At 37.1% G+C, this 12705-nt stretch overlaps 1 protein-coding gene across 1 annotated transcript in view; it reads left to right on the forward strand.

Annotated features, from left to right (window-relative positions):
* The window catches only part of LOC120534250 (anoctamin-4), a 384157-nt gene that overhangs the window by 103662 nt on the left and 267790 nt on the right, over positions 1-12705 (forward strand). Inside the window, exon 2 of the mRNA XM_039761684.1 lies at positions 5472-5672. Coding sequence (XP_039617618.1) covers positions 5609-5672 — 64 coding nt within the window. The 5' untranslated portion in view covers positions 5472-5608. The remainder of the gene's footprint in view (positions 1-5471; positions 5673-12705) is intronic.

Raw genomic sequence — 12705 nt, forward strand, 5'->3', positions numbered from 1 at the left:
TGAAGATGATGGTGGTCATGTGGACATATTTGACACCCACCATTCAATCCATAAATGCAGGGGGCAGCATGGTACCTTGATCAGATGGAACTGGAAAAGACAGCAGAAAATAGTACAGATTAGTAGGGATTTGGTAAACCCAGAGGAAAATGATAATTCAATGCCCATATAGAGTAACACAGATATAACAATAATGTAGCCTTGAAAAAGCAAAAAGAATTTTTAGCAGTTTTTTAAATTGCTATACAGTATTAGACTGGCAAAAGTTTAGGTGCATAATAGCAAAATGCTGCTTTTCTCCATTTCTTTTAAGGTTGGCTCTTGGAATTATAAGCAGACCTTCATTTGAAGATCTGAGGTTACGACTTGGAATGTAAGGGGACAAACATTCCAAAATATAGGATGGGGTGAAATTATCTAAGGCTTTGTAAACCAATAGTAGTATTTTAAAGTCAATTCTAAATGACACAGATAACCAATGTAATGATGGTAAAACTGGTGAGATGTGCTCAGATTTTCTTTTTCTAGTTAAGATTCTTGCTGCTGCATTCTGCACTAACTGTAACCGATTGATGGCTTTCTTCAGGTAGTCCTGTAAGGAGTTCATTACAGTAATATATTTGACTGAAAGCAAAAGTTTGAACTAATTTTTCAGCATCTTGTAAAGTTATAAGAGGTCTAACTTTAGCTATAATCCTTAAGTAAAAAAAGGCAGTCCTAGTAATCTGAATAATATGCAATTTAAAATTTAGGTCAGAGTCAACAGAGTCCCCTAAATTCTTTACCTCCGAATTGACCTTTAAGCCTAAGGGATCAAGTTTATTTCTAATACCCTTACTGTATTCATTTTTGCAAATCACTAAGATTTCTTTTTACTCCGTATTTAGTTTGAGAAAGTTGTTGCTGATCCATTTAGAAATACAAGTAAGTAGCTGTGATGGCTCATCTTGTGCTTTGAGATAATCTGACCTAATAGAAGCATATAGATCGAAAAGAGCAGCGGACCCAGGATAGATCATTGTGGTACACCATAAAAAGTTCACAAATGCAATAGGAGAATGTGCAAAATTCTAAGCAGACCCAAGGTGCTATGAGGCAGGAATGGTAGTTATGTACCTATTGTTAATCTGTTAAAACGCCTGTACTAAAATGACAGAATTTTTACCAGATTAAAACTAAATTCATACCTTTACGGTCTGTTCAGTTCTTGTTAACTGATTGCATGCTATATGCATGATGATTCTCTTGGTCACTAGCTGTCACTAGATGACTGAAACAGATGCATGTACTGTGATACCAACAGCAGCAAGCAATATATTTGTGAAATAATGAAGTGATTATTCAAAATAGTGCAATGAACTTTTTTTGAGTGGCTCATATAAGCTTCTATAGTAATCAGTATGCCAAAAATCTTTATATTTGTAGACCTGGATATTCATATCATTTGAGCAGGTTAGCACTGGAACAACAATAATAATCTGTGGTATATAGCTGAGCTGTTTAACCACCATATCAATGTCTCTGTATGCAACATTCTCTGTATTTGGTAAAGAAAACTGCACTGTAAACAGTATGGCTAAGACATTGAGCTATAAGTGCCTACCCAAATTTTCATTTATCACTGCTGACTTTAAGTCACTTATATGGGGGGATTCTGAGCCTAACCTATTAAGGTAAACACCAACATGTTTTCTTTTTCAGCATACAGTATTCCCTGTGAAAACTAATACTCTTGTTATATTGTTTACAACACTTTTTCTGTGTCTTTCAAATAGAATGCTTTGCTCAGCTGCTGTTTAGTGGTTGGGCATTTTCATTATTGGCATAGCACATCCCATGGTGATAGCACTTCAGACTTAGGAACAGGTGATTTGTTTGTACCACAGAAAAGGGCAAACCCATGAAAATCGCATCCAACAAACCAACAACTAATTATATGTTTAATTATTTTTTTAAAAAAACATTACACAACATTAAAATTAGTTACAAGAACTGGAAGGGAAAAGAAAGTCAAGAGAATGGAATAAAACAAAATAAATGAAGCAATAGTTTCCTAGTTTTTCCTAAGAACTATTAAATTACTAATTAAACAAATATATTTAAATATAAGAGCAATTAAGAAACAACTAAACAGAAAATATTAATTACCTCAAAAGATAATCTCTGAACTACAAAATAAAATCCTGAATTACTTCATTAGATATTCTAATTATTTCAAATCTTTACTCAGAATCAGACACACCAATTCCAAACAAGCATCAAAAACATGTGCCAAGAAACTAGCAAAAGTTAAGAACGTTAAACAATTAATTCAGACAGATGGAGGACCAAAGCAAGTACACTGCAAAAAGCTAAGGCACCAAGGGGTCCCTTTTATTTTCCTCATTTGACTTTGGTCCTATTAAACACAGTTTGAAGGGACAGAGAACAATTGAAAGCCCCTCCACATTTGTCTCTAAAGTAAACAAAAAATAATTAATAACAATGGACAATGGGAACAGTAAAACAGCAAAAAGGAACAATGAGCAAAGGCTGGGATGTGCCCTAAATGATATAATGAAAACAGGAAACCTTTTCATTTATTTATCAAACATCTCAGAATACTAAAACAGTTTTCAGGACTCGGAAATCATAGCATGATCTTTTGCCATTTTTTAATAAAACCTTCCTGAATTTGAACTATTTTGTTTTAGAACCTCAGCTCTCTGTATTCAGCTCCTGATCCTTTTTTCAATTGTTCTTTTCAGGACAAAACATTTTCCACCTTAAAATACAATAGGAACATTGGATGTGATTACGTTTCTATTCAGGACTCACCATTCCAGGTGGATGATGCACACAGCTTTCTCATGTTTAATTGTTTATGATGAATGGATTCAAATGACCTGTTACTAATCCTTATACCTGTAGTATCTGCTGTCTCACACACTTTTGCAGATCAGTTCTTCATTATGATTCACTCCAAGTTGGAAACGTTTTCTTCTGTCATCAGTGTCAAAACCCAGATAGACCTGGGCTCAATTTTGAGGGATACTCTGTTATTGAGAAATTCTGCAACCCATCTAATATAATGGGGACTACTCCTAGTAGTATGCATGCCTCCCTGCTCTTTATGTCTCATGATTGTATAGTTAGGAAAATCTCTTGAACCAGGTTACGACATAAGCATTTAGTTATACTGTACTTCTGATTCAATGTCATCAAATTTGAACTGAAACAGACTTACTGTAGTAACATTAGAGGATCAAAATGCTATAAGCACTAGGACTATAGGAAGAAATCAGGTCCATAACCACTTGTGCAGGGTAAAGAAAGGCATCATCTACTTCACTGATGTCTTTAGGCTAGTATGCTTCAGACCCTCTTTTCATCTTGTGAGACCCCTCAAGTCACTGTGTTGTTATTGTAATTGTTTGTCTGAAACATCATCAGTCAACATGGTCTTGCCCTTTGAAAAGCAATATATAAGACATGATTTGCACTACTATATTTTAAGGCTTTGTCCTAGCAACACTATTTAAATTCTTTATTAAATTCAATTTACTGAAATTTAGAATGATTGTGACTTGATTAAATTATTTGCCTGGTATGATCAATCTCTATATCATGTTCTCCCCAAGCCTATGTGGGCTTTTTATTTTATACTCCAGTCTTCCCCTGAAATTAGACTGTGTAAATATACTGTATGTTTGGGCATGTGCATGAGTGTGCCATGAGGTAGACTGGTGTCCTTGACAGAGCTGGTTCCTGCCATGTGCCTGATGCTGTCAGGGTAGACCATGACCCAAGTGATCATGAATTGCAGGGTTTAAAAATGAAGGATCTCAGCTTCAAGTTAACTTTACGCTTCTTTTCAAAAATTAGTTTTTGTACGGTAAGAATCAGTCTTACCGTTGAGATATTTGAGGCATGAAGGTGGCTATTCAAACACCTTCACAGTTTTTAATTTTCCCCAGTGATAGGTAGGACAATGTCACAATGTTCTTTGCTAACACTTTTTCACCAGGCAGTGCACTAGGATTTTCTCTGATATCCATGTATACTAATTTAATTAGTGATTCTAAATCTTTTTCTGTAAACGTTTGCACCACTGTGTGAGTGAGAGTGGGATGGACTTGTGCTCCATCTATGACTAATTACTGGCAGAGTAAGGTCCAGCTCCTATAAAGGACTAATCAGTTTTATTGAATAGATAAATGGATTGAAAATTCCAGTGGTTTAACACACACAGTGAGAAAGTTAACCTATTTATAAGACGGACTATATTTTATAAAATTTTCAATAATTCAATAATTTACAATAATTAACAATACCTGGTTGATTTTCTATTTATAGTATACTTACATTTATTACAAATAATTGTAGCATTAATTAATTATAATAATCCAAGTAAATGTAGTATATCTTTGATTTTGTTCATTTATCTGTGGAAAGCACCTTGAGTTACATGTAAATATGTGATCAGATTCTATATAAATAAAGTTATTATTAATATTATTATCATTATTATTACCAGTAACGGCGCACTGCATGATAACGTGCACTGAATACACTTGATTTGAGCATTCAGGTTTCATCCTCTTTCTCTGTACATTTAGCATTCGTTTGCTCAGAGGTTGTTGCGCTTGCTGCTTCCTGAGCAGCTCTTCTTTTCTCCATCCTAGCAGCCTGCTTCTTCTCTTCTTTCGTCGGCATCTTTTCGCGTTAAAACTGATTAAGTCAGTGTTTGTGTTGCAATTACTTAGTATGTTTTCTTAAATTTTTCACTTAAGCTGGCATTTAAGTCTTCATGAGATATGAAGAGGTAAGGGAAGTGACGGCGAAGGTAGTAGGGAATGAGAACAGTGCCTGTACGCTTGCTGGCCACTGCTGAGAGTTGATTCTACAATACAATAAAATAAAAATAAAATGAGGAATAACCTTGGAGGTCAATCATCACCTCAAAAGTGGATAGCAGATGTCACATAGTACTGTATATGCGTACTAAATTTCAGGTCAATAGAGCAAACGGTTTGCAAGCTACAGGTGAATTAAAATCCTGGACAAACAAACGGACTGCCACAGTAGCGTATTATATAAGAAGATTATTATTAGAGAAATTTCGGAAGTATAAGTGCTGTATTGGTTAGATCTGCTGCCTCACAGTCATGGGTAGACTCTTTAAATTGTCCATCCTTCCTTTTTCTAACCTACTTTCCTAGTTCTTTGAGGTGGGTAGTAACCATTGACTGGATACTTATACTGGGCACATTTGAGTGTCCAGTTAACCCAGCATGTACACGCATGGCATGTGAAAGTAAAAGAAGATTTTGTTTATGTTCCTGTACATTAAATGGTTTCAGTAAGGCTAGAGGAAAAGAACAAAAGTACTGCACTGCTTTCAAAAAAACATTTAAACAGTTTAATATTTTTGAATGAAACTTTGTGTGTTTTCATAATTTAGGTTAATTCTTGCTTATTTTTCTTTGCAGGTATAAGTGTGTCTATTCATGGGGCTGAAAGACATCTACGAAACCATCACAGAAGAATTGCACCGTGCCATCACCCTTCGGAGCGTGTGCTGGTGGCCAGGCATTCTTCATTCCCCCCCATTAAACCATCAATAAACATGGAAGAGTCATCATCTGGTTCTCCAGACTCCGTGGTCACTAATGGAAAAGTACATCATCCAGGTTAGTTCAATAAAAAGTCACTCTTATCGGCTGCCAGCTGAAATATTAAAAATGCTTGCTCTATCAAGATTTTCTTTCATTAATTCTTTAATCAGCATTACCCGAAGTTCAGTGCCTTTGATGTGAAAAGGCTTCAGGATGCTTTCACAGAACATCAAATAAATGTGTTTTTAATTACTTGCCGGTATACATACATTGACGTAAAGTAGATATAGACTAATTAAAGGGGACAGGGCAATGGTGCAGTTAATGGGTCCCAAGTTCAAATCCCAACTGCAGGGATTTTACATCTTCTTTTTGTGGTTTTCTAATCCCTAGGATTTTTCTCACTTCACAAAGTGTGTTTAGGTTAGATTGAGTGAAACTCTAAAATGAGAGTGTCCTATGATGGACTGACCACAAGTGCTGCCAGGATAGGCTGGGGATCTGTAAATGAAGCACAGTTATTAAGTCAATAAAGGAAACTGATAAATTAAATATGTCAATTCATCTATGGCAAATATTATTCCTATATTGTAGTATATGACAGTTTATTGATTTCTATTTACACTGCAAAACTTTTTAATCTCCACGCTGACAACATACATCTGCAAATGTCCACTCATCCACATGAGTTCCCCAGGATTAAGTTTGAGAACCAATACTCTTCAGTGACTAGTCAATCAATCATTATGTGCACAAAGCACTGTGACTTACATTTTATTTTCAAAGAACCTTATTAATTTAAGTGGAGCACTGGCATCAATAGTGACTTTTTAAAATTGTTAAGTTAGTGGAGGAAATTAACTTGCAATTTAATAGTTTTCATTATGGGGAAGCTTGGAAGAGAAGATAGGCAAGGAATGAAGAAAAAGTCAGGTTTTTCATTTCATACCTGAAGCATCTGCGTTTGAAGATTCTGAAGACAAGCAAGTGCAGTAGTCCACTTATTATAAAGGTGAAAACGGGCATAAAATCAACACTCAGCCTGTTTTATTGTCTGCTTGACATGGCTTGGATAGCTTATTGCTTATTGAGTTATACTATAAATTATACCTAGTTGTATTTCAGTCATTGTAGAGGACAAACATGAATTAAATGTGTAATGAAATTACTTAAATGCATTAGGCTGCTGCCAGCTTTAAGATAAATATAATTTTAATCTCAGAATGGACATAGATCTCAATATATTACATATTGCATGTTGCCCTTGTAATATATAAACATTCCCTTGCTTTGCCTAGCTGTTCCACACTTAATGTAGAGGGTGTCAAGTATTTTATTACCTTCAGCATGATTGTATATCATTGTCATTCATGTGCTTACTTTGGATTTTTTGAATTTAAACTTAGAAGATTTTTTATACACCATTTTAATCATTGCAGGAATCCTTCTACCTTTATGCTACTCAACTATAATAAAGGCTAATTTAATTTTAATTAAATAGATTAAGTAAAATGTAAGGATAATAGAATTCAAGGAGGCAGACAAATAAAAAGTTTTATCAGGAGGCATTGTTAGAGAAGGTAAGGATAACCTATGAAAAATTAAACTGTAAATATTTTATCCTTATTATTAACATACATCTAAACAGACGTAGCATCACATGAAGCTCCACAAGAAAGTACATCCTTCTCCATGTTCTGTTCTGTCAAGCAAACTTATGGAAATCTCTTTTAAACTGAAAGGAGAAGACTAACTGTTGACCTGATAAAGGTCTTAAGAATTTACAAATATATTGATAAACTTGATATAGCAGAAGTCTTTTCTAAAATTATTGAATTCAGTACCCAATTACACTGCTGGAAATTAAGAGAAAATATGTTCAAGACAGAAATTAAGAAACTTTTCTCCAAACCACTGAGTAATGTAGTTGAAGCTGAAACTACTTGGTGTTATGCTAAGAACAATTGAAGAAAATATTTTTAGAGTAGGACTGGGAGATAAGCAGTCAAAACACAAAATGGGTCAGAAATGGAAGGTCAAGAAAACTGTCTGCAAAACCAAAACAAAAATTAAACGTCACAGTCAAAAGGTGTAGTAAGATTTGTAACCAGAAAAATGTTTTGGAAAAAATAGATTTATTAAACAAGGAAAGAATCACACCAAAAAGTTTTTTAGTTATTTGCTGAATTTTTAATTCATTACTTTGTAACATAATACCCATAATAAACATAAAAAAAATGTTGTCAAAAACGGCCCAAATAAATTTACAACTAATAAAATACATACAACTTTGTAGTAAAAAAGAGACATTTGAAATTAATTTCTGGACATGAAAAAACCCTAATAGAAGTTTTAAATTATATTCTTCAAAATAAATAAATAATAAACAGCAGATCACTTCACAACACTCTTCTTCTTCTTCTTCTTCTTCTTTCGGCTGCTTCTGTTAGGGGAGCCACAGCGGATCATTTTGTTCCATATCTTTATGTCCTCTGCATCTTGTTCTGTTACACCCATCAGCTGCATGTCCTCTCTCACCACATCCATAAACCTTCTCTTGGGCCTTCCTCTTTTTCTCTTGCCTGGCAGATCTATCCTTGGCATCCTTCTCCCAATATACTCATCATCTCTCTTCTGTACATATCCAAACCAACACAGTCTCGCCTCTCTGACTTTGTCTCCCAACCGTCCAACTTGAGCTGACCGTGTAATGTACTTATTTCTAATCCTGTCCATCCTCGTCACACCCAATGCAAATCTTAGCATCTTTAACTCTGCCACCTCCAGCTCTGTCTCCTGCTTTCTGGTCAGTGCCACCGTCTCCAACCCATATAACATAGCTGGTCTCACTACCGTTCTGTAGACCTTCCCTTTCACTCTTGCTGATATCAGTCTGTCACAAATCACTCGTGATACTCTTCTCTACCTGTTACATCCTTCCTGCACTCTCTTTTTCACCTCTGTTCCACAATCCCCATTACTCTGTACTGTTGATCCCAAATATTTAAACTCATCCGTCTTCGCCAACTCTACTCCCTGCATCCTCACCATTCCACTGACCTCCCTCTCATTTATACAGATGTATTCTGTCTTGTTCCTACTAACCTTCATTCCTCTAATCTCCAGAGCATATCTCCACCTCTCCATGGTCTCCTCAAACTGCTCCCTACTATCGCTACAGATCACAATGTCATCAGCAAACATTATAGTCCACGGGGACTCCTGTCTAATCTCATATGTCAACCTGCCCATCACCATTGCAAATAAGAAAGGGCTCCCTGATGTAATCCCACCTCCACCTTAAATGCATCCATCACTCCTACCACAAACTTCACCACAGTCACACTTCCCTCATACATATCCTGTACAACTTTTACATACTTCTCTGCCACTCCCGACTTCCTCATACAGTACCACAGCTCCTCTCGAGGCACCCTGTCATATGCTTTCTCCAGGTCCACAAAGACGCAATGCAACTCCTTCTGTCCTTCTCTATACTTCTTTCTTGGCATGAAACCATACCGCTGCTCATTAACCATCACCTCACTTCTTAACCTAGCTTCCACTACTCTATCCCATAATTTCATGCTGTGGCTCATCAATTTTATCCCACTGTAGTTACTACAGTCCTGCACATCCCCCTTATTCTTAAATATCGGCACCAGTACAATTCTTCTCCACTCCTCAGGCCTCCTCTCACTTTCCAAGATTCCATTAAACAATCTGGTTAAAAACTCCACTGCCATCTCTCCTAAACACCTCCGTGCTTCCACAGGTATGTCATCTGGACCAACGGCTTTCCCATTCTTAATCCTCTCGATAGATGTCCTTACTTCCTCCTTGGTAATCCGTTGCACTTCCTGATTCTCTATCTCCACATCATCCAACCTCTTCTCTCTGTCGTTCTCTTCATTCATAAGCCTTTCAAAGTACTCTTTCCATCTGCTCAACACACTCTCCTCGCTTGTGAGTACGTTTCCACCTTTATCCTTTATTACCCTAACCTGCTGCACATCTTTCCCAGCTCGGTCCCTCTGTCTAGCCAATCAGTACAGGTCATTTTCTCCCTGCTTAGTGTCCAACCTCTCATATAACTCATCATACGCTTTTTCTTTAGCCTTTGCCACCTCTCTCTCCACCTTGCACTTTATCTCCTTGTACTATTGTCTACTTTCTGCATCTCTCTGACTATCCCATTTCTTCTTTGCCATCCTCTTCCTCTGTATACTCTCCTGTATCTCCTCATTCCACCACCAGGTTTCCTTTTCCTCCTTCCTCTGTCCAGATGTCATGCCAAGCATCCTTCTTGCTGTCACCCTTACCACATTTGCTGTAGTTTCCCAACTGTCTGGTAACTCTTCACTGCCACTCAGTGCCTGTCTCACCTTCTCCCTAAACTCAACCTCGCAGTCTTCTTTTTTCAATTTCCACCATTTGATCCTTGGCTCTGTCCTCACTCTCTTCCTCTTCTTGATCTCCAAGTCAACCTATAGACCACCATCCTATGCTGCTTAACTACACTTTCCCCTGCCACTACTTTCCAGTCTTCAATCTCCTTCAGATTGACTCTTCTGCATACCATGTAATCTACCTGTGTGCATTTTCCTAAACTCTTGTACGTCACTCTATGTTCCCCCCTTCTTAAAATACGTATTCACCACAGCCATGTCCATCCACTATCCTCTGACCTTCTTCATTCCTCTCCTTGACACCATACCTACCCATCACCTCCTTGTCTCCACTGTTCCCTTCACCAACATGCCCATTGAAATCTGCTCCAATCACCACTTTCTGTCCCTTGGGTACACTGTTCATCACTTCATCTAACTCACTCCAAAAATCTTCTTTCTCATCCATTGCACACCCAACTTGCAGTGCATGTGCGCTAAAAACATTCATCACCACACCTCCAATTTACAGCTTCTTAATCATTATTCTGCCTGACACTCTTTTCACCTCCAAAATACTCTTGACATATTGTTCCTTCAGAATAACCCCTACTCTATTTCTCCTCCTATCCACACTGTGACAGAACAATTTGAATCCACCTCCAATCCATCTGGCCTTACTCCCCTTCCATTTAGTCTCTTGCACACACAATATATCAACCTTCCTTCTCTCCATCATATTGGCTAACTCTCTGCCCTTACCAGTCATACTGCCAACATTCAAAGTTCCTACACTCAGTTACACTTTCTTTACCTTCCTCCTCTCCTCCTGCCTCCAGACACGTCTCCCCCCTTTTCTTCTCCTTCTTCTTCTTTGGCCAACAGTACCCCAATTTCTGCCAGCACCCTGTTGGCTAACAATACTGGTGGCGGTAGCTGTTAACCCGGGGCTCGACCGATCCGGTATGGAAATTTGTATTGTTGTCCACATATTGATTTTTTAAAATTTTACACCAGATGCCCTTCCTGATGTAACCCTCCCCATTTATCCGGGCTTGGGACCAGCATAAATAAACACTCTGGTTTGTGCATCCCCTGTGGCTGGGTTAGATCACTTCACAACACTGGGAGGCTTAAAAAAAACCTGAATGAGATATTGGGAAATCATGTTTGGTGGTAGCTTCCTATCATAGGAACTGCTGATTCAGATCTAACCAGCAATCACCAAGTCAGTTCTAAGCACATCCATTACAGTGTATTCTGCCAAAAAGACCACTGGCGCCAGTCTTTCCACCTTACAGGACCTGTGATATTCCAGAGTAATGAAGTGGGCAGGGAAAATCCTCAATGACTTCTCACATCCAGCCATAACATCTTTGAATTTCTCCCATCTGCCAGGCGTTATAGACTAAACTATGTCAAAACAAGCAGGCATAAGAGTTTCATTCTACAGGCCAGCAAGCTCATAAATGGTTAGTTCAGCCCCAGTTTTGAGCAATATTCTTACATATAACTAATGCGTAATTCATAATTTATTTCAGTAATTCTTGCACTGCATTGAACTTTGTATGCAATTGCTTACATTCTTTGTCTTGTATTTATCTCACCTGTGTCCTTACAATCGTAGATTTGTCAGTCATGTAATTATACTTGGGGGGTCATCAAAAATAAAAGGAATCAAATTACTTGTATGTGATCACACTTGACCTATAAATGTGATTCTGAAAAATAATTAACTAAATGGTTTCCTTGTGTCTGTTCCCATGATTTCTGGTGTTCTTGTTGAGTATCTGATGTTTTTACACTTTATGTTTTATTTTTAGGAGTGTTTTTTCTATATTCATGGATGCTGCCATCTTGTTTATTCGTACTAGGCTGGTTGCTGTTATGTGATTACAGTGCATTGTGTGGGATTTTAATTCTTTTACACTATTTAACAGTAGTGGCACACAGCATTCACTATAAGATTATGGATAATAATAATAAAAACAATTTTTGCTTTATGTGTATTAGTTAGCTTTTTAAATTCCAGGTAGATGAAATAACTTTTTGGCTTCTCCTTTTTGATTCCAGTTAACTTCTGTAATATTTCCTCTATTCCAAACGTTTTATTTAAATGTTCCTTTGACAGCTGGAAAAAACAGTAACAGCTGGGTACACCATATGCCAGGGTAACGAGACAGTTTTTTTTCTCATTTCATTTCTCATTACTTGTTGTAACTTGGTGTAACAGTTTATTGATGAGATAGGGGGCATAGCTGTTTGAGGGTTGATAGAAAATGAAGCAGCCCCAGCAGAGGTTTGTCTGCTGTTTTTCTTATGCAGTGCGATAAGTCACATTATATGCCCAGTAAAGAGAAAATGTACTTACAGAATACTCAGGCATATTTCAGAACTCATCAGAGAGTCTGCTTGAAACCTCAGTGACCAGGTAATATCCTATGCCATTTCTGTTCTGTGGCTTATAACCTAAATATGCAGTTCTTAGCATAGTTACTTCACTGAAATTGCAGGGAAACTTCATCCAGTGAGATTTTTTTTTCCCTGAAATTTCTTGCTGAATAACAATAAATCCATGTAAACTTACAGAAGCAAAGAAGAGTTTCTTATCTGAGATTTAAATTTTGTTTCATAATGACTACTAACAAAACAGCAATGTCAAACCATTAAAGACACAATAATAGTGAGGGAGACAGTGAGAGATGGCTTAGGAAAGGCGC

This window comes from Polypterus senegalus, chromosome 8, assembly GCF_016835505.1.
Source record: "Polypterus senegalus isolate Bchr_013 chromosome 8, ASM1683550v1, whole genome shotgun sequence".
Classification (NCBI taxonomy): Eukaryota; Metazoa; Chordata; class Cladistia; order Polypteriformes; family Polypteridae; genus Polypterus; species Polypterus senegalus.